The 20,271-nt window shown below is 42.9% G+C and overlaps 1 protein-coding gene across 2 annotated transcripts in view; it reads left to right on the top strand.

Moving 5' to 3' along the window:
• LOC113422459 (DEP domain-containing mTOR-interacting protein-like) overlaps positions 1-20,271 on the top strand; it is a 43,077-nt gene that overhangs the window by 9,318 nt on the left and 13,488 nt on the right. For both annotated transcript variants that reach the window (XM_087959178.1, XM_087959179.1), the window contains 4 exons: positions 5,865-6,043; positions 11,735-11,858; positions 17,178-17,356; positions 18,990-19,175. In XM_087959178.1, coding sequence (XP_087815304.1) covers positions 5,865-6,043; positions 11,735-11,858; positions 17,178-17,356; positions 18,990-19,175 — 668 coding nt within the window. The remainder of the gene's footprint in view (positions 1-5,864; positions 6,044-11,734; positions 11,859-17,177; positions 17,357-18,989; positions 19,176-20,271) is intronic.

The raw sequence follows: 20,271 nt of genomic DNA, 5'->3' as shown, positions 1-20,271 counted from the left end.
ATGGTACAAAGTTAATAACAGAACAACATTCTACTTAAACATTGAAAATGGTTTATACCAGTGATGGCTAACCTTTTCAGCTTGGTGTGTCGAAAACCGGGAAAAAGTGTAGCCTTCCTCGGGTCATGTGTCACTTCAAGAAATATCAATAATTTGGTTTATGATGGACTGGGCTGGGGTGATCACACAGGGCTGTGAAACTCGTCTCCCTGGTCTCAGGGCTGCAGGTACAGGATGTGGGGATCGGAAGGCCACCTTACAGGGCTGTGAACCTCATGGATCTCCTTTCCTCCTGTAGCGTTCCTGAGGTAATGAAACTGACAAACCTCAGTTTATGGCGGTTAAAACTGGTTCTCTGCTGCAAAGATCTTGCGGCAGCGGTGACACCACGCCTCCACGCAACAAGGAGGGAGTAGGGATTGGAGCAGAGCACAGGCAGCCTCTAAATGTGCAGGTTTTCCCAACACCAACAGGTGTGTCAGTCAAAGTGCCTCGGCGTGTCACGAGTGACACGCGTGTCATAGGTTAGCCATCACTGGTTTATACCATGTTTCTCAACTAAATAACAGGATAACATAGTTGGAAGGAACCTTGGAGGTCTTCTAGTCCAACCCCAAGCAGGAAACCCTATAACACTTCAGACAAATGATTGTCCAGTTTCTTCTTAAAAACTTCCAGTGTCAGAGCATTTACAACTTCTGGAGGCAAGTTGTTCCACTGATTAATTGTTCGCAATTTCTTCTTAGTTCTAGGTTGTTTCTCTCCTTCATTAGTTTCCATCCATTGCTTCTTGTCTTGCCTTCAGATGCCTTGGAGAACAGGTTGAACCCATCTTCTTTGTGGCAACCCCTCAAATATTGGAAGAATGCTATCACGTCGCCCCTAGTCCTTCTTTTCGTCAAACTAGACCTACCCAGTTCCTGCAACCGTTCTTTATATGTTTTAGCCTCCAGTCCCTTAATCCTCTTAATTGCCCTTCTCTGCACTCTTTCTAGAGTCTCAACATCTTTTTTACATCATGGTGACCAAAACTGGATGAAAATGTTCCAGGTGTGGCCTTACCGAAGCATTATAAAGTGGTATTAACACTTCACATGATCTTGATTCTATCCCTCTGTTAATGCAGCCTAAGACAGTGTTGGTCTTTTTGTAGTTGCAGCTCATGTTTAAATGATTGTCCAATAGATAAGTAGATAGGTAGATAGGTAGATAGGTAGGTAGGTAGATGGATAGATAGATAGATAGATAGATAGATGGATAGATAGATAGATAGATAGATGATAGATAGATGGATGGATGGATGATAGAATTCTTTATTGGCCAAGTGTGATTGGACACACAAGGAATTTGTCTTGGTGCAAATGCTCTACATAAAAGAAAAGATAAATTTGTCAAGAGTCAAGAATCATAAAGGTACAACACTTAATGATAGTCATAGGGTACAATAAGAATAGAATTAGAATTAGGGAAGAAGAGAAGAGAAGAGAAGAGAAGAGAAGAGAAGAGAGGAGAGAGAGGAGAGGAGAGAAGAGAATAGAAGAGAAGAGAAGAGAAGAGAAGAGAAGAGAAGAGAAGAGAAGAGAAGAGAATACTTTATTGGCCAAGTGTGATTGGACACACAAGGAATTTGTCTTGGTGCAAATGCTCTCGGTGTACATAAAAGAAAAGATACATTCATCAAGAATCAAGAATCATAAGGTACAACACTTAATGATAGTCATAGGGTACAATAAGCAATCAAATCATATTAGGAAACAGTCAATATAAATCATAAGGATACAAGCGATAAAGTTACAGTCATACAGTCACTATCTTTCTATCTATGATTGTCCATTAGGACTCCAAGATCCCTCTCGCAGTTACTACTATCAAGCCAGGTACCATCTATACTATACCTGAGCACTTGGTTTTTCTTGCCTCAATGTAGCACCTTAACTTTTTTCACCACTGAATTTCATCTTACAAAATGAAGACTGTACTTAGTTTCATTTTATGCACTTTGTCCAGTCTTCCATTCCTTGTGCTAAAGAATTTTTTGCCTGCAAGATGTAATGTAATGTACTTACGTTACATATACAGGTCAAATTACAACTGTTCGTTTAATACAACGGCCCTGAAAAAAGTGACTTATGACCATTGCAGCCTCCCCATGACGGTGGGATCCAAATTTGGGTGCTTGGCAACTGGCACGAAGGTTGAAGCATCCAGGATCACATGATTCACCATGGGCGACCTTCCCAGCCAGCTTCCCACAAGCAATGGGGGAAGCCGGATTCACTTAATGATCACACAATTCATTTAACAACTGCAGTGATTCACTTAATGACCATGGGAAAATTTTGTAAAAGGAGGAATTGAACTACTGCTCTGCTTACCAATGGAAATTCTGGTCTCATTTCTGGCTGTATGTCGAGGACTATCTGTATAGGAATTCTTAGGGACCATATATAAGTGGGATCTTCTTTGAATCTTTGCCTTGTTTTCAATAGGGGAAACTGTAGATCAGGGGTCTTCAAACTAGACAGCTTTCAGACTTGTGGACTTCAACTCCCAGAATTCCACCTCCAGCCATGTTAGCTCAGGAATGCTGGGAGTTGAAGTCCATAAGTCTGAAAGCTGTCTAGTTTGAAGACCCTTGATCTTTTAGTGGATTTGCTGCTACAGGTGATCTTTGATTTGCGACCACAATGGAGCCTAACATTTCCGTTGCTATGCAGGACGGTTTGTCATGGAATTGCGCAGATGAAATTGGAGAAACTAACTACAAATTTGTAGTCTTTATTATCATCCAGAAAGAAACAGCACAAGATAGTCAGGAACATCATGAGGCAAATTAAACAGTATACAGAACACGTAGAAGAAAAAAGGCGGGGGAAAAGAGAACCCCCTCCCTCTGTTGTAGAGGATTAAATTCTGATCAGAAATATCAAAATGAGATTTTAGCCCACTAATACAAGAGACATCTGACTTTCTGAAGCCTCCGTTTTTGTTTAAATAAAAAAATCATTTGAAAAATGGCCCTGCAGAAACTTGGGCAACCAATCATAGCATAGATTGCATCATGCATGAGTCAGTACTCTCTAACTTAGGGGTGGGAAATCATGGCCCGTTTATGGCTTGTGAACTTCAATTCCCAGAATTCCTCCTCCAGTCATGTTAGCTCAGGAATGCTGGGAGTTGAAGTCCACAGGTCTTCAACCTGCCAAGTTTGAAGAGCCTTGCTGTAGATCAATGACCTTCAGATTGACAATTTGATAAATTCAGCTGAACTCTTTTGGCATAGACGCTCTTTCTGTTTTGCCAGTATCTCTGACAATCTGGATCTGAGGCTAATTGAGGTTCATTGTAAATTACCAGCCACTTTTAATTTAAATGTGTTGTTTGAGAGATTAAAAAAAAAACCAGTTCTTGTCAAACCAGATTCCTTAGTTGGTTATATTTGTTCTTTGTAAGTATGAAAATAACATTTATAGTTCCTGGTCGACATTCCACAGAATGAAGCAAGATGCAAACATTTGTTATAGACAGTTGTGGCAAGCAGGTACGTCTAGCTTAATGAAGAGAAGGACTAGCTAGGGGTGACATTAGCAGTCTTCTAACATTTGAGGGACTGTCAAGGAGAAGAAGTCGACCTATTTTCCAAAGCACCTGAAGGCAGGACAAGAAGCAATGGATGGAAACTTATCAAGGAGACTGGGGAATTCTGGGAGTTGAAGTCCACACATCTTAAAGCTGCCAGGGTTAAGGAAACACTAATTTAGAAAGCAAATGGACACCGCATGCTTATTTTTAGAATACCATCAGCAAATCTTAAAAGCAAACAGGCAACGTATCCTCCTCCTTTCACTCACTCCTCACTTTTCCCTTTCAAGGAAAAAAAAGATAAATATTTTAGTGCGTTATTAAGAGTGAGTTTATAGTCTGGAGATGTTGTAGTAGAGCAGGGGTCTTCAAACCTGGCAACTTTTAAGACAATGCTGTCTGAGGAATTCTGTGAGTTGAAATCCACAAAAGTTGCAAAGTTTGGAGACCTCTGTTGTGGAGGATTAAATTCTGATCAGAAATATCAAAATGAGATTTTAGCCCACTAATACAAGAGACATCTGACTCTCCGAAGCCTCCATCTTTGTTTAAACAAAACAGCATTTGAAAAATGGCCCTGCAGAAACTTGGTGGCATCAGATAATTACGTGATTTATTTTTGTTTAATGTTCTTACCCGAGGTCAGGGCTGTTCTTCTGTCCTCGGAGAAAGACCTTGACAAAGAAAAGCCATAGCTTGGGCCTCAGTTCTGGGCCTCAGGCCAAGTTTTGGAGAAGAACCAGTTCCCTGGAGATGTTGACCTCCATTGCTTCTAGGTTCCACCCAGGACTCTGGGGCCATAAATCTGGAGAGTTCAGGGTTAGGTTGCCTAGTTCAATCTAAAATTAAACTTTGCTTCGTGATGGAATTTCAGAATGAAGCAGTCCACTCTTCTCCATCAGTAATTGGCTTTTAAATGGGTTTTTCATTTTACTTATTTGTTTATTTACAAATTTGTGTATGTATGTATTTCTTTATTCATTCATATCTCCCCCCCTTTATTATTTTCACGAATAACTCAGGGCAGTGAATATATCCAGCACACACACACACACCTTCCTCCTATATTCCCCACAACAACAACTGTGATGTGGATTGGATTGAGAGAGAGAGGGACTAGCCCAAAGTCAACCAGCTGGCTTTTATGGCTAAGGCGGGATTTGCACTCAGGGTCTTCCAGTTTCCAGTGCTTTAACCACTAGACCAGACTGGTTGGAAACCCTTTCATGCCTTTCATGTCTAAGGTGAGACTAGAACTTACAGTCTCCTGGTGATTGGCCCAAAGCCATCCAGTTGGCTTTCATATCTAAGGTGAGACTAGAACTCACAGTCTCCTGATGATTGGCTCAAAGTCACCCAATCAACTTCCGTGCCTTTGATAGTCCAAAAAGCCTTTCACTCATATTCCAAGGACAAAGGTGTGTTACTTCAGTATCTAAGGGCCTCCTGCATTCTGCATCTAAGAGCCATGGTGGCGTAGTGGTTAGAATGCTGTACTGCAGGTAAACTCACTGCTCATTCCATAAGTTCGATCCTCACTGGCTGAAGATTGACTCAACCTCCCATCCTTCCGAGGTTGGTAAAATGAGGACCCAGATTGTTGGGGGCAATAAGCTGACTCTGTAACCCACTTAGAGACGGCTGTAAAGCACTGTAAAGCATATATAAGTCTAAGTGCTATTGCTATTTTCCTTCCTTCCTTCCTTCCTTCCTTCCTTCCTTCCTACCTACCTACCTATCTTCCTTCCTTCCTTCTTTGCTTACTTACTTAGTTACTTGTGGTTAGAATGCAGTATTGCAGGCTAACTCTGCCCACAGCCATGAGCTTGAACCTGACTTGACTGGCTCAAAGTTGACTCAACCTTCCATCCTTCCGAGGTTGATAAAATGAGGACCCAATTTGTCGGGTCAATAGGCTGACTCTGTAAACCACTTAGAGAGGGCTGTAAAGCATTATAAAGTTGTATATAAGTCTATTGCTATTGCCCTTCCTTCCTTCCTTCCTTCCTTCCTTCCTTCCTTTTCTTGCTTACTTACATACTTACTTGTGGTTAGAATGCAGTATTGCAGGCTAACTCTGCCCGCAGCCATGAGTTCGAACCTGACTTGACTGGCTCAAAGTTGACTCATCCTTCCATCCTTCTGGGGTGGCTAAAATGAGGACCCAGATTGTTGGGGCCAATAGGCTGACTCTATAAAACTGCTTAGAGAGGGCTGTAAAGCACCATGAAGTGGCATATAAGTTGAAGTGCTATTGCTATTGCTAATTTTTCCCCTCCTAGGCTCCGTCTTCATGATGGCAAGCTTATAAAGGATCGCCGTTATCACCTCCGCACCTACCCGAATTGCTTCGTGGCCAAGGAGCTCATCGACTGGTTGATCGACCACAAAGAAGCCCCTGACCGTGAGACAGGCATCCGGCTGATGCAGAAGCTGATGGACCACGACATTCTTCACCATGGTTGGTGAACTTCTTAATTCTGGTTACATTTGAGTATTTTTCCCAATGACATGAAGGTGCCTTATCCAAATGGTCTGGCAGTTCTCTGACTTTTGGCCAATCACTGGGAGACTGTGAGTTCTAGTTCTACTTTAAGCAGGAAAGCGGACTGGCTGACTTTTTGCTAATCGCCAGGAGACTGAGTTCTGCTCTCATTTTAGGCATGAAAGCCAGCTGCATGCCTTTGAGTCAATCACCAGGAGCCTGTGAATTCTAGTCCTGATTTAGGCAGGAAAACAGGTTGGGTGAGTTTTCACCAATCACCAAGAGACTGAGTTCTGCTCCCATTTTAGGCATGAAAACTGGCTTAATGACTTAGAGCCAGTTACCAGGAGACTATGAGTTCTAGTTCTGCCTTAAGCCATGAAAAATGATTTTGGATCATTCCCTCTCTCTTAGCTCCACCCATCTCAAAGGGGTTATTGTGGTAAAATAAGAGGGAGGAAGGTATATTAGGTATTCACTACCTCGAATTACATGTAAAAACAATAAACAAACACCAAATAAAACACACAAATTCGCCCTGTAATTACTTCCTTACAGGTGAAATGCAACAGAGCCTTCCTAATAATTTGGGAGTTTGCATTTCTGAGTCTTCTTTATGAAGTTGCTTTATATTTCTACTTTACTGACAATCTCTTTCTGTGAAAGAGATTCATGTGTGAGTCTTTATATTATTTGTTTTCTGAAAAGCATAAATTGGTATATCATCCCCAAGTTGGGGGAACATATGCTAGAGTCCTTAAGGATGTGAGTGAAGAATCAAGAATAAATCTGTAAAATAAGAAGTTTTTTTTTTTAAAAAAAATCTTATTCTTTTGGGAGAGTTTTCTTCGCCGACAGCTGGAAATTCTTGAAGGGGTGAAGGTTTGTTTCTTTAAAAGAGAAGGGGAGACTTCAAGCCCATCACAAAGAAATCAACCGTTGAGGTAGAAATGCTTGCTGGGGAAAAAAAAATTAGGTGTTTCCTGCTTGGTGAATATCCCTTTTCAAGATTATCTGGCAGAGGCCCCTCTACGAAGCCTGGGACTATCCCCATCTCCAAATATGCTTCAACTATTTGGAGATGGCTCAAAATCCAAATATGAAGGTTGTGGGATATTTCCTCATAAGAACAGTCAACAAAAGCTTGGACCCGCTCTGTATGTATCTGAGAACTTCATGTGTAAACACAGAACAGGGCAAGGAATTTCTACCCTGATGGGGCATGTAGGTGGGGTGGTCAAAACCCAAATCCGAGGAACTGAAGTCTTCTTTGATGGCTTTTCCTTCACGGACAAGAAGCAAACATTCCACAGACACCGATGCATATTTTCGGGGCTGTAGTGCAGTGAGCAAATAGGACAGTCGGCCCGCCCTGGGGGGCTGCTTTTCAGAAAGGTAGCTAGATGAGGATGCCCCAAAGGTGCTTTTTTTTTTTTTTTCTTCAAGAGGCAACTGGACTTCCTTGTTTTTTCTCTGAAGATGTTTCGCTTCTCGCCCAAGAAGCTTCTTTAGCTCTGACTGGATGGTGGGGAAGGGAAGGATTTATAGTCCTTGCAGACAGCTGGTCATTTGCATCCTTTTAAGAGAGTCCTTGAGGCCACTTGGAGATTTATCTGTGTCCTCGTCCATATTTTGGAGCTGAAAGGGACCGTGGAGGGCTTCTAGTCCAGCCCCCTGCTCAAGCAGGAGATTCTACACCATTCTCAGACAAATGGCTGTCCGGTCTTTTCTTAAAAATCTCCAGTGATGGAGCACCCATGATTTCTGGTGGCAAGCTGTTCCACTGGTTAATTGTCGTCACTGTTAAAAAGTTTCTCTGTGATGACCTGGGGGCGTGGCACAAAAATAACAAAAGTCACCAAAGTAGATACATTCCCTTTAATGCCTCCAACTTGGCCCCCAATGTCCAGTTATTTTTATAAGAGATCAAACTCTTCTAAAAACAGTCTACGAAGGGAAGAAATACAGTCCGAACCCAAAGTAAAGATAATTAGAAATTAAAAAACCCAACACAAACCACACTGAAGTAATTAACACGACAGGCCAGGATGATAAATTGCAGACTTCCAAAAGATAATGCGGCATCCACAGTTGGGAGGATGCCAAAACCCAGATAAGCCTCAACAAAGATAATGCACGCTTTACTTCCAGCGACTTTGCCATGCGCAGTTTGCCCTTTTAAACAGCCTTCCCAGCTGCAGCTCATGAAGGGGATCAGGGCCCTTTCCTCTCCCGTAAGCCACGTTTGCTCGCTTCTCCGTTCCTCCCCATGTGCCCTAGGATGAAGAGGGGATGGCCCTGGGTCTTCCTCTGAATGTCCAGCCGGACTGTGCCCTTCCCCCATTTCTTCCACAGCCACTGGAGCCACACTCCCACTCCCTGTCAGCTGCTCAATCTCCCCCTCAGAATCAGACTCCAACAAGGGCATGACATTCTCCTTAGTTCCAGGTTGCTTCTCTCCTTGATTAGTTTCCATCCATTGTTTCTTCTCCTGCTCTCCTGCTTTGCAGAATAAATTGACCCCCTCCTCTTTGTGGCCTCCTCTTAGATCACACGACACCAGGACAATGCAAATGTTAGAAATACACACCCTCTGTCCCATCATCGTAGGATCCCCTTTTGCGACCTTATGCCAAGCAAAGTTGATGGGAAGGCCAGATTCCCTTCACAAGTTTGCTAACTTAACAACTGCAGTTAACCATGGGGGCAGGAAAGGTCGTAAAATGAGGCAAAGCTCACTTAACAACTGCCTCGCTCAGCAGTGGAAATTTTGGGCTCAATTGTGGTCGTAAGTCAAGGACTATCTATTCAAAAGTGTCATATGTAAACACTTTGCCAAGTTCAGTAATGAGGTGGTAGATAACAAGAGCACAGTGGGGGGATTTAGTGGACGGGCCATCTGTTCTCCAATGGGGGAATGTTTGCAGAATCTGTCCCTTCTGCCTGAATTAGGAGAGCAGCTCGGTAAACATTCGGTTTCACACAGCCTGCTGCAGCATCCATCTCGAAATAAACGAAATGCTGCTGTGGGGCTCCGATGGAAGTGCAATTAGTTTGGGGTTAATTATTAACACTCACAGAGCCAGTTTGGCCTAGCGGTGAAAGCATCAGGCGTGAAACTTGAGAGAGGGTGTTCAACTCCGACCTTGGGTACATAAATAAGATAAAATAAATTAAAGCAAAATGAAAAAAAATGATTCATGATCTCTGTCATATCTTTTAGTAAAATCATTTAATATATGTCTGTCTGCCTGTCTATCATCATCTGTCATCTATCTATTTATCTATCTATCTATCTATCGATCTATCTATCTATCTATCTATCTTAATCCTCTATCTCTATCTTTCTATGATCCGTCTATCATCTATTTATCTCAATCTATCTGTCTGTCTGTCTGTCTGTCTGTCTATCATCTATCTATCTATCTATCTATCTATCTATCTATCTATCTATCTATCTATCTATCTCTCTGTCTGTCTGTCTGTCTGTCTATCTATCTATCTATCTATCTATCTATCTATCTATATCTATCTATCCATCCATCCATCCATCCATCTATCTATCATCTATCTGTCTGTCTATCTATCTATCTATCTATCTATCTATCTATCTATCCATCCATCCATCCGTCTATCTATCTATCTATCTATCTATCTATCTATCTATCTATCTATCTATCTATCTATCTATGATCTATCTATCTATCTATCTATCTATCTATCTATCTATCCATCTGTCTATCATCTATCTATCTATCTATCTATCTATCTATCTATCTATCTATCTATCTATTTATCTATCATCTATATTTATCTATCTATCTATCTATCTATCTATCATCCATCTATCATCCATCTATCTATCTATCTATCTATTTATCTATCTATCTATCTATATCTATCTATCTATCTATCTATCTATCTATCTTAACCTCTATCTCTATTTTCTATGATCCATCTATCATCTATTTATCTCAATCATTATCATTTATGTATCTTATCTTAATCATCTATCTCTATCTTTCTATCTACCTATCATCCATCTATCATTTATCTCTAATCATCTATCTATCTATCTATCTATCTATCTATCTATCTTTAGATCATCTATCTCTATCTCTCTATCTATCTATCTATCTATCTATCTATCTTAATCCTCTATCTCTATTTTCTATGATCCATCTATCATCTATTTATCTCAATCATCTATCTATCTATCTATATCTATCATTTATGTATCTTATCTTAATCATCTATCTCTATCTTTCTATCTACCTATCATCCATCTATCATCTATCTCAATCATCTGTCTATCTATCTATCTATCTATCTATCTATCTATCTATCTATCTATCTATCTATCCATCCATCCGTCTATCTATCTATCTATCTATCATCTATCTATCTATCTATCTATCTATCTATCTATCTATCTATCTATCATCTATCTATCTATCTATCTATCTATCTATCTATCTATCTATCTATTGATCTATCGATCTATCGATCTGTCTATCTATCTATCTATCTCTCTATCTATCTATCTATCTATCTATCATCTATCTATCTATCTATCTATCTATCTATCTATCTATCTATCTATCTATTGATCTATCGATCTATCGATCTGTCTATCTATCTATCTATCTCATCTATCTATCTATCTATCTATCTCTCTCTCTCTCTCTCTCTCTCTCTCTCTCTCTCTATCTATCTATCTATCTATCTATCTATCTATCTATCTATCTATCTTAATCCTCTATCTCTATTTTTCTATGATCCATCTATCATCTATTTATCTCAATCATCTATCTATCTATCTATATCTATCATTTATGTATCTTATCTTAATCATCTATCTCTATCTTTCTATCTACCTATCATCCATCTATCATCTATTTATCTCAATCATCTGTCTATCTATCTATCTATCTATCTATCTATCTATCTATCTATCTATCTATCTATCTATCTATCTATCTATCTATCTATCTATCTATCTATCTATCATCTATTTATCTCAATCATCTATCTATCATTTATCTATCATCTATCTATTATTTGTCGTCTATTTATCTCAATCATCTATCTAAATTTAGATACACACACACACACACACACATATACACACACTGGTAGTACTCAACTTATGACTACAACTGAATCCAAAATTTCTGTTGCTAAGTGAGACATTTGTTAAGTGAGTTTGGCCCATTTCATGACTTTTCCTGCCAGAGTTGTTGATTAAGGCATTGCATTTGTTAAGTGAGTAACCTGGTTGTTAAGTGAATCCGGCTTCCCCGTTGACTTTGCTTTTCAGAAGGTCACAAAAGGGGATCATGTGACCCCGGGACACTACGACCGTCATAAATACGAACCAGTTGCCAAGGGTCTGAATTTTGATCACGTGACCATGGGGATACTGCGATGGTCGTAAGTAGGAAAAACGGTCATGTCACTTTTTTCAGTGCCATTGTAACTTCGAACAGTCACTAAACAAACTTATAAGTCGAGGACTCCCTGTAATCATACCAAATGTAATTTTGCATTTTTGTCTCTGTTGGAGCCCAGCCTGCTTTTGGAGGTGGAGGGCGGGGGGGAGTGAATGGTCTGACCTGGGCCTCAAAGCTCGGAAGGGGGCTAAGAATTGTCTTAAACGCTTTTCAGTCTGTGACGAACACTCGGACTACAAGGACGCTAAGCTCCTCTATCGCTTCCGCAAGGATGATGGGACCTTCCCACTCAACAAGGAAGTCAAGGTGTTCCTGAGAGGACAAAGCCTCTACGAGACGTACGTGAGCCCTCCACCCTTCCTGGTCCTTCGGAGGTCTTGGTGGAAACCCATGAACTACATTCCCCTGGGCTTTAATTTTGTGGGGGGATTTGGAAAAAAAGGATATAAAGGGAATTCCTTCCTTACTCCCTCCCTTCCTTTCCCCTCCCTCTGTCTCCTCTCTTTTCTTCCTCTCATCTCCTCCCTCTCTTATTTCCCATCCCTCCCTCCCCTCTCTCTCATCTCTTTTTTCTTCCTCTCATCTCCTTTCTTCCTCTCGTCTCCTCCCTCCCTTATTTCCCATCTCCCTCCCTCCCTCTCTCATCTCCTTTCTTCCTCTCATCTCTTTTTTTCCTCTCATCTCCTTTCTTCCTCTCATCTCTTTTTTTCCTCTCATCTCCTTTCTTCCTCTTGTCTCCTCCCTCCCTTATTTCCCATCTCCCTCCCTCCCTCTCTCTCATCTCCTTTCTTCCTCTCATCTCTTTTTCCTTCCTCCTTTCTTCCTCTCATCTTTTTTTCCTCTCATCTCCTTTCTTCCTCTCATCTCCTCCCTCCCTTATTTCCCATCTCCCTCCCTCCCTCTCTCATCTCTTTTCTTCCTCTCATCTCTTTTCTTCCTCTCATCTCCTTTCTTCCTCTCATCTCCTGTCTCCTCCCTCCCTTATTTCCCATCTCCCTCCCTCCCTCTCTCTCATCTCCTTTCTTCCTCTCATCTCCTCCCTCCCTTATTTCCCATCTCCCTCCCTCCCTCCCTCTCATCTCCTTTCTTCCTCTCATCTCCTTTCTTCCTCTCATCTCCTCCCTCCCTTATTTCCCATCTCCCTCCCTCCCTCTCTCTCATCTCCTTTCTTCCTCTCATCTCCTCCCTCCCTTATTTCCCATCTCCCTCCCTCCCTCATCTCTTTTCTTCCTCTCATCTCCTTTCTTCCTCTCATCTCCTTTCTTCCTCTCATCTCCTCCCTCCCTTATCTCCCATCTCCTCTCTCATCTCCTTTCTCCTCTCATCTTTTTTCCCTCTCATCTCCTTTCTTCCTCTCATCTCCTCCCTCCCTTATTTCCCATCTCCTCCCTCCCTCTCTCTCATCTCCTTTCTTCCTCTCATCTCCTCCCTCCCTTATTTCCCATCTCCCTCCCTCCCTCCCTCTCATCTCCTTTCTTCTTCTCATCTCCTTTCTTCCTCTCATCTCCCTCCCTCCCTTATTTCCCATCTCCCTCCCTCCCTCTCTCATCTCCTTTCTTCCTCTCATCTCCTCCCTCCCTTATTTCCCATCTCCCTCCCTCCCTCTCATCTCCTTTCTTCTTCTCATCTCCTTTCTTCCTCTCATCTCCTCCCTCCCTTATTTCCCATCTCCCTCCCTCCCTCCCTCCCTCCCTCTCATCTCCTTTCTTCCTCTCATCTCCTCCCTCCTTATTTCCCATCTCCCTCCCTCCCTCCTCTCTCTCATCTCCTTTCTCCCTCTCATCTCCTCCCTCCCTTATTTCCCATCTCCCTCCCTCCCTCCCTCCCTCTCTCTCATCTCCTTTTTCCTCTCATCTCCTCCCTCCCTTATTTCCCATCTCCCTCCCTCCCTCCCTCCTCTCTCTCATCTCCTTTCTTCCTCTCATCTCCTCCCCTCCTTATTTCCCATCTCCCTCCCTCCCTCCCTCTCATCTCTTTTCTTCCTCTCATCTCTTTTCTTCCTCTCATCTCTGCCCTCCCTCATTTCCAGGGGTGGGCTGCTACCAGATCTCCCCGGTTTGGGCAAACCCGTAGCTAGTTTTATCGCTGGTTCTGCAAACCGACATATCCCACCCCTGGCTGGCCCTGCTCACCCTGTCCCTCCCCTCCCAAGAGTCCCCATGAGCCTCGTTTGGATGCCAGGTAAGTGCAGGCCCCGCCTGGAGGCTCAGGGAGGGTGAAAAATGAGCCTCCCCTGGAGCCAGGGAGAGGGTGTTTTCGTCCTCCTGGAGGGTCGAGGAAAGCCTCCGGAGCCTAGGGAGGGTGAAAAAAGGGCATTCCGGAAGTTCCGGAAGGCCGAAAACGGGACTGTTTCCAGCCTTTGGAGGCTCAAGGAAAGACTCCGGAGCCTGGGGTGGGTGAAAAACGGGCCTCCACTGTGGTGCAGGAAGCTGACTAGGCCATGCCCACCATAGCCATGCCAGAAACCAGACCGAGAACCGGTTGCTGATATTTTTGAAGCCCACCCCTGCTCATTTTCCATCTCTCTCCCTCCCTCCCTCCATCTCATCTCCTTTCTTCCTCTAATCTCCTCCCTCTCTCATTTCCCATCTCCTTCCTCCCCCCTTCCTCCCTCCCTTTCTGTGGAGGAAGGAGGGAGGGAGGGAGGGAGAAATAAGGTATTTTATAACTAGATGGATTTGCAAAAAAATTGAGAGAAAAGGGAGGGAGGGAGGGAGGGAGGGAGGGAGGGAGAAAGAAAGAAAGAAAGAAAGAAGAAAGAAAGAAAGAAAGAAAGAAAGAAAGAAAGAAAGAAAGAAAGAAAGAAAGAAAGAAAGAAAGAAAGAAAGAAAGAAAGAAAGAAAGAAAGAGAAAGAAAGAGAGAGAGAGAGAGAGAGAAAGAAAGAAAGAGGGAGGGAGAGAAGAGAGAAAGAATAAAAGAAAGAGAAGGGAGGGAGGGAGGACAGAAAAGAAGGAAGGAAGAAAAGAAGGAAAAGGAAGGAAGGGAAGAAGAAAGGGAGGGAGAGAAAGAAAGAAAGAAAGAAAGAAAGAAAGAAAGAAAGAAAGAAAGAAAGAAAGAAAGAAAGAAAGAAAGAAAGGAAGGAGGAGAAGGGAGGGAGGGAGGACAGAAAAGAAGGAAGGAAGAAAAGAAGGAAAAGGAAGGAAGAGAAGAAGAAAGGAAAGAAAGAAAGAAAGAAAAAGAAAGAAAGAAAGAAAGAAAGAAAGAAAGAAAGAAAGAAAGAAAGAAAGAAAGAAAGAAAGAAAGAAAGAAAGAAAGAAAGAAAGAAAGAAAGAAAAGGCATAAAAATTGGCTGGGTGACTTTGGGCCAATCACCAGGAGGTTATGAGTTCTAGTCCCACCTTAGGCACGGAAGCCAGCTGGTGACTCGAGGCCAGCCACTCTCTCTCCCAGCCCAATCCACCTCACAGGGGTTGTTGTTGTTGTTGTTGTGGGGAAATAGGAGGAGGAAGGAGCGTTAGGCTTGTTCGCTGCCTTGAATTATTTATAAAAAATAATACAGGCGGGACATAAATAAATATCTCTAAAGTGGCTGTGCAAAGGTAAGACAAAATGGCAAAATTTTCTGAGACACAAACGAACCCCTGCTGCAAACTGGCATGGAATTCCCGTGCTTTTGCATAACTTGGCAAACACCTTTTGAAAAACTCTGCCAAGAAAACGGCAGGGACTAGTCACTTTGGTGACATTTGAAGCATTGCATTCCTTTCTGGATCTGAGGACTAATTCAGGCACTTGTCAGGAGCCAAAAAAGCCCCCAAATTAAAACAGTAAATAGAGAAATTAAGTAGGCTTATACTGCCCTCCAGTGGTGATAGATGAATTAGAATCCTTCTAAAAATCTTTATAGAAAACCTCATTTCTGCCACCTCATTTTTCGTTTGACATGGCTTGGAATTGCAAGGAAGTCCTCGTTTAGTGACCGTTCAAAGTTATAATGGAACTGGAAAAAAAGTGATAGGCTTCTAGAACAGTTTTGCTCAAACTTGACAACTTTTAAGATGTCTGGATTCGTCTCCCAGAATTCCCCAGCCAGCCACTGAGATCCTTTCCAATTCTGTGATTCTACGATTGTCCCAGTCCTGGTGCAGTTCTTTAACCATTGTACTTTCTCTCTTTTAATTTTGCTGATCTATTTTGGAAGAAATGATTATCTAAATATTTTCACCTTCTATTAGATTAGAGATCAGATCTGTTAAAAAAATTTGAATCCCACCCCTGATTTAAAAGACAATAAATACAAAGACCTTGACTTACAACCGTTTGCTTAGTGACTGTTTGAAGTTACAACGGCACTGGGAAAAAAAGGGTCTCGTGTGACCGTTGCAACATCCCCATGGTTACTTGATTTGCATTCGGATGCTTGACAACTGACTCACATTTATGATGGTTGCAGTGTCCCAGGAGGGTCAGGTGATCGATCCCCTTTTGTGACCATCTGACAAGCAAAGTCCCTGGGGTGAAACCAGAGTCAACTTAACAACCGGGTGACTAACTTACTAACTGCAATGATTCACTGAACAAATGAGGCAAGAAAAGTTGTAAAATGGGAAAAAAAATTCAACAAATTTCTCACTTATCAACATAAATGTTGGCCTCAATTGTGGTCGTAAGCAGAGGTGGGATTCAAATTTCTTAACAACCGGTTCTGTGGGCATGGCCTAATTTGTGGGTGTGGCTTGGTGGTCATGTGACTGGCTGGGCATGGTTTGCTGACTGGGTGTGGCTTGGGGGGGTCACATGACTGGCTGGGCGTGGCTTGTAGGTAAATATTGTAAATATTTATGTAAATATTTAATTTTTTATTAAAAAAAGAGCAACTTTTACCCAAAATCAGGCAAAGCAGGCAGGCAGATTAAGTTGCTCACAGAATCACAGATTCACTTAGAGATCTATCTATCTGCCATCTGCTAGCTGAGTCTGCACTGAAAAATAGAAGCTTCAGTCCTAAGGAAGGTTCTGCTCTGCTTTCCGATTAGCTAGAAAGCAAGAAATCCAACAATTTCCTGCTTTCTAGCTAATTTAAATCTTCTGGCACAGCAGAACAGCTGATGGTCAGGGGAAAAAAAAGGACAATTAGCAATTTAGCAGGCAAGTTTGATGATGCGCATGCCAGATAAGGAGTGAGTGGGTGAGGAGGGGCGGGGTCAGCCAGTGGTGCAATTTGGCGGTTCTCTGAACTGGGCAGAATCATAACAACCTGTTCTATAGAACCGGTCCGACCAGGTAGAATTCCACCCCTGATCATAAGTTGAGGATGACCTGTAGTCTTGGACTTAGAACCATTACTTTCTCAGAAATAGTGTACAGTCTTCTGCTTGTGTGGGGTGGGGGGGTTGGACTAGATGATCTACAAGGTCCCTTCCAACTCTGTTAATCTGTAAATTTGGCAATCATTTCAAGCTGCAGGAACACCTGAAAAAGGTGACTTGTGAGTGGTCCTCCTCACGTTTTTACCACGTTTTTATTGCAGCTTTTGCACAATCTTCACTAAACGAGCTGTTTTAGTGAGCTCACTAAACGAGCGGTTGTAAATGGAAGACCCCCCTGCACTCCTGCCCAATTGGACTTGAATTTGCTGCATGTCTAAACTGGATTTGTGGATTGTTTCACTCAACAGATATCCTTGTTTCTCTGTCTTCTGGTCTGTTGATTGTAGGCTGATCGGCATGGACAACTCCATTCTCAAAGCCAGAGAAGAGAACCTGGTTAAATACCAGAGGAGCTTTTTGGGGTGTGAGATGGTGGACTGGCTGGTGGAGGAAGGGGAGGTTGCAAACCGGAAGGAAGCTACGGAACTCTGCCAAACCCTCCTTGAACACGGGATCATCCAGCACGGTATATATGCCATAGGAAATAATAACCCTGAGAAGGTGGCACACGAGACTGAAAAAGGGAGAGAAGAGAATATTGGTAGCTGAGAGTTAAACTGTAGGGTTTCCTGGTGCTCTCTGAGCTTGGAGGTTTTCTTACAGACATTTCCTTACCCACCCAGGTAACATCATCAGCGCTGCAAGGAGTGGGGTTTGCACTGATGAAGACACCTAGCATGGTTAAGAAATGTCTGCAAGAAAACCACCAAGCTCAGAGAGCACCAAGGACCCCCAGTCCTCCTCCTCCTCTCTCATTCCCTTCTAGCACCTAGTTTGGTAATGAAATGTCTGCAAGAAAAGCACCAAGCTCAGAGAACACCAAGGACCCTACAGTCGCTGTCCTCCTCCTCCTCCCAAACCTCACTCCCTTTTAGTACTGATGAAGACACCTAGCATGGTTATGAGACATCTGCTAGAAAACCACCAAGCTCAGAGAGCACCAAGGACCCCACAGTCTTCCTCCTCCTCCTCCTCTTCCCCCATTCCCTTCTAGCACTGATGATGTTACCTACTTTGGTAATGAGACGTCTGCAAGGAAACCACCAAGCTCAGAGTGGACCAAGGACCCCGCTGAAGAGCTATGTGGCCTAATGCAGCAGCTCCCGATCTTTTGGGGGGACCAGGGACCGGTTCTGTGGAGAGATGTTTTCCCGTGGACTGGAGGGAGTGTGGTTTCACATGCTGCCAGCATCCTGCAGATGGGGCTTCGCTTATTTGCGTGGCCTGGTTTCTGGTGTGCTGTGGCCCGGTGCCAGTCCATAGCCCTGGGGGGTCAGGGACCCCTGGCATAATGGTTTGAATAGTAGTAGTCTCAACTTATGACCATTTTAACAATTGTTTGAAGGTGCTAAAAAGTGACTTACGACCATTCCTTGCACTTGTGACCATTACAGCATTAGAATAGAATGGAATAGCAGAGTTGGAAGGGACCTTGGAGGTCTTCTAGTCCAGCCCCCTGCTTAGGCAGGAAACCCTATATGTCACTTCAGACAAATGGTTATCCAACCTCTTCTTAAAAACTTCCAATGTTGGAGCATTCACAACTTCTGGAGGCAAGTTGTTCCACTGATTAATTGTTCTCACTGTCATGAAATTCCTCCTTACTTCTAGGTTGCTTCTCTCCTTGATTAGTTTCCATCCATTGCTTCTTGCCTTGCCTTCAGGAGCTTTGGAGAATAGCTTGACTCCCTCTTCTTTGGGGCAGCCCCTCAAATATTGGAAGACTGCTATCATGTCTCCCTTAGTCCTTCTTTTCACTAAACTAAACATACCCACTTCCTGCAACCGTTCTTCATATGGTCCCATGGTTCGTTCCCACGGTCACGTGATCAACATTTGGGCACTAGATAACCAGCATGTATTTATGATGGTTGCAGCATCCCGGGGTCAAGTGACGGTTATTTGTGACCTTCCTAGGGTCTTCTGACAATGCCAGTTGCTGAATTTTGATCATGTTGACCACAGGGGATGCTGCAACGGACATGAAGTGTGAACAAACGGTCATTAGTCCCTTTTATCAGTCCCTCTTTAACTTTGAACAGTCGCTAAATGAATGGCTGTAGGTCAAGGACTTACCGGTAGGTTCTTTCTTTCCACAGTGTCCACTCCGTGCCATTTTGATGACCGGGATCTCCTCTACCAGTTTCGTATCAATTTCCGCCGAAGGAGGCGACTCACGGAACTGCTCAGTGAAAGTTTGCAGAGGACCCTTTCGGACAGTCCGGATAGTCCCTTCTGCCTCCGAAAGTTGAACCCCGAGCAAGACCCCTCCAGCTTCCTGTCAGGTACCTGCATCTGAAGATATTGGGCAGGGGGGGGGGAGCAGGAAGGAAAAAGGAGGAGGAGGAAAGGAAGAAAGGTAGGAAGGAAGAGAAAGAAGGGAGAATGGAGAAGCAGGGGCAAGGAAAGGAAAGAAGAGAGGAAAGGAAGAAAAATAGTAAAGGAAAGGAAGGAAAATAGGAGGAAAGGGGAGGGGAAAGGAAAGGAAAGGAAAGGAAAGGAAAGGAAAGGAAAGGAAAGGAAAGGAAAGGAAAGGAAAGGAAAGGAAAGGAAAGGAAAGCAAAGGAAAGGAAAGGAAAGCAAAGGAAGAAAAACAGGAAAAGATAGGAAGGAAAGGAAGAAAAACAAGAGGAAAGGGAAGGAAAGGAAAGGAAAGGAAAGGAAAGGAAAGGAAAGGAAAGGAAAGGAAAGGAAAGGAAAGGAAAGGAAAGGAAAGGAAAGGGAAGGGAAGGAAAGGAAGAAAAACAGGAAAAGAAAGGAAGGAAAGGAAGAAAAACAAGAGGAAAGGAAAGGAAAGGAAGGAAGAGAAATCGGAGGAAATGAAAGAGGAAAGGAAAGGAAAGGAAAGAGGGGAGGAAAGGAAATAGAGAAGAAAGGAAAGAAAATGAAGAAGGAAAGAAAGGAGAAAGGGAAGGAAAGAGGGAAGGAAAGGAGTAGAGGAGAGGAAAGGAAAGGAAGAAGAAAGGAGAGAGGGGAGGAAACCCCAAGGATGGAGGAAGAGAAGGAAATGAAGGAAAGAGCAGGAAGAGGAAGGAGAAGGAGAAGAAAAGAAAGGAGGAGGAGAAAAAGGAGAAGAAAGCAAAGGCAGAATCCTCCTTTGGAGGAGGAATAGAGAAGGACAAATATCCTTTGAATAAGACATCAATCTGGTTCCGTTATCCAGCTCTACTTCTTCATTTATCCCAGCACTTAATTAAAAAAAATTAAATGTTGTAATATGCCCACAGTCACCTATGTGTGAACTGGGCAGGGAATACACATTTGTTTAATACATAAACGCATACATGCATATATACATACATGCACACACAAAAAACCAATTTTTGAAAAACTGCACATTCCCTAATATTCTCACACTGTTTCTGCTTTGCAAATCCTATT

Source organism: Notechis scutatus, chromosome 3 (genome assembly GCF_049901735.1).
Source record: "Notechis scutatus isolate UNSWTSFEM ecotype Mainland chromosome 3, rNotScu1.2, whole genome shotgun sequence".
Classification (NCBI taxonomy): domain Eukaryota; kingdom Metazoa; phylum Chordata; class Lepidosauria; order Squamata; family Elapidae; genus Notechis; species Notechis scutatus.
Note: the sequence above shows the minus strand (reverse complement) of the source record. Positions and strands in the feature narration are given on the sequence as shown.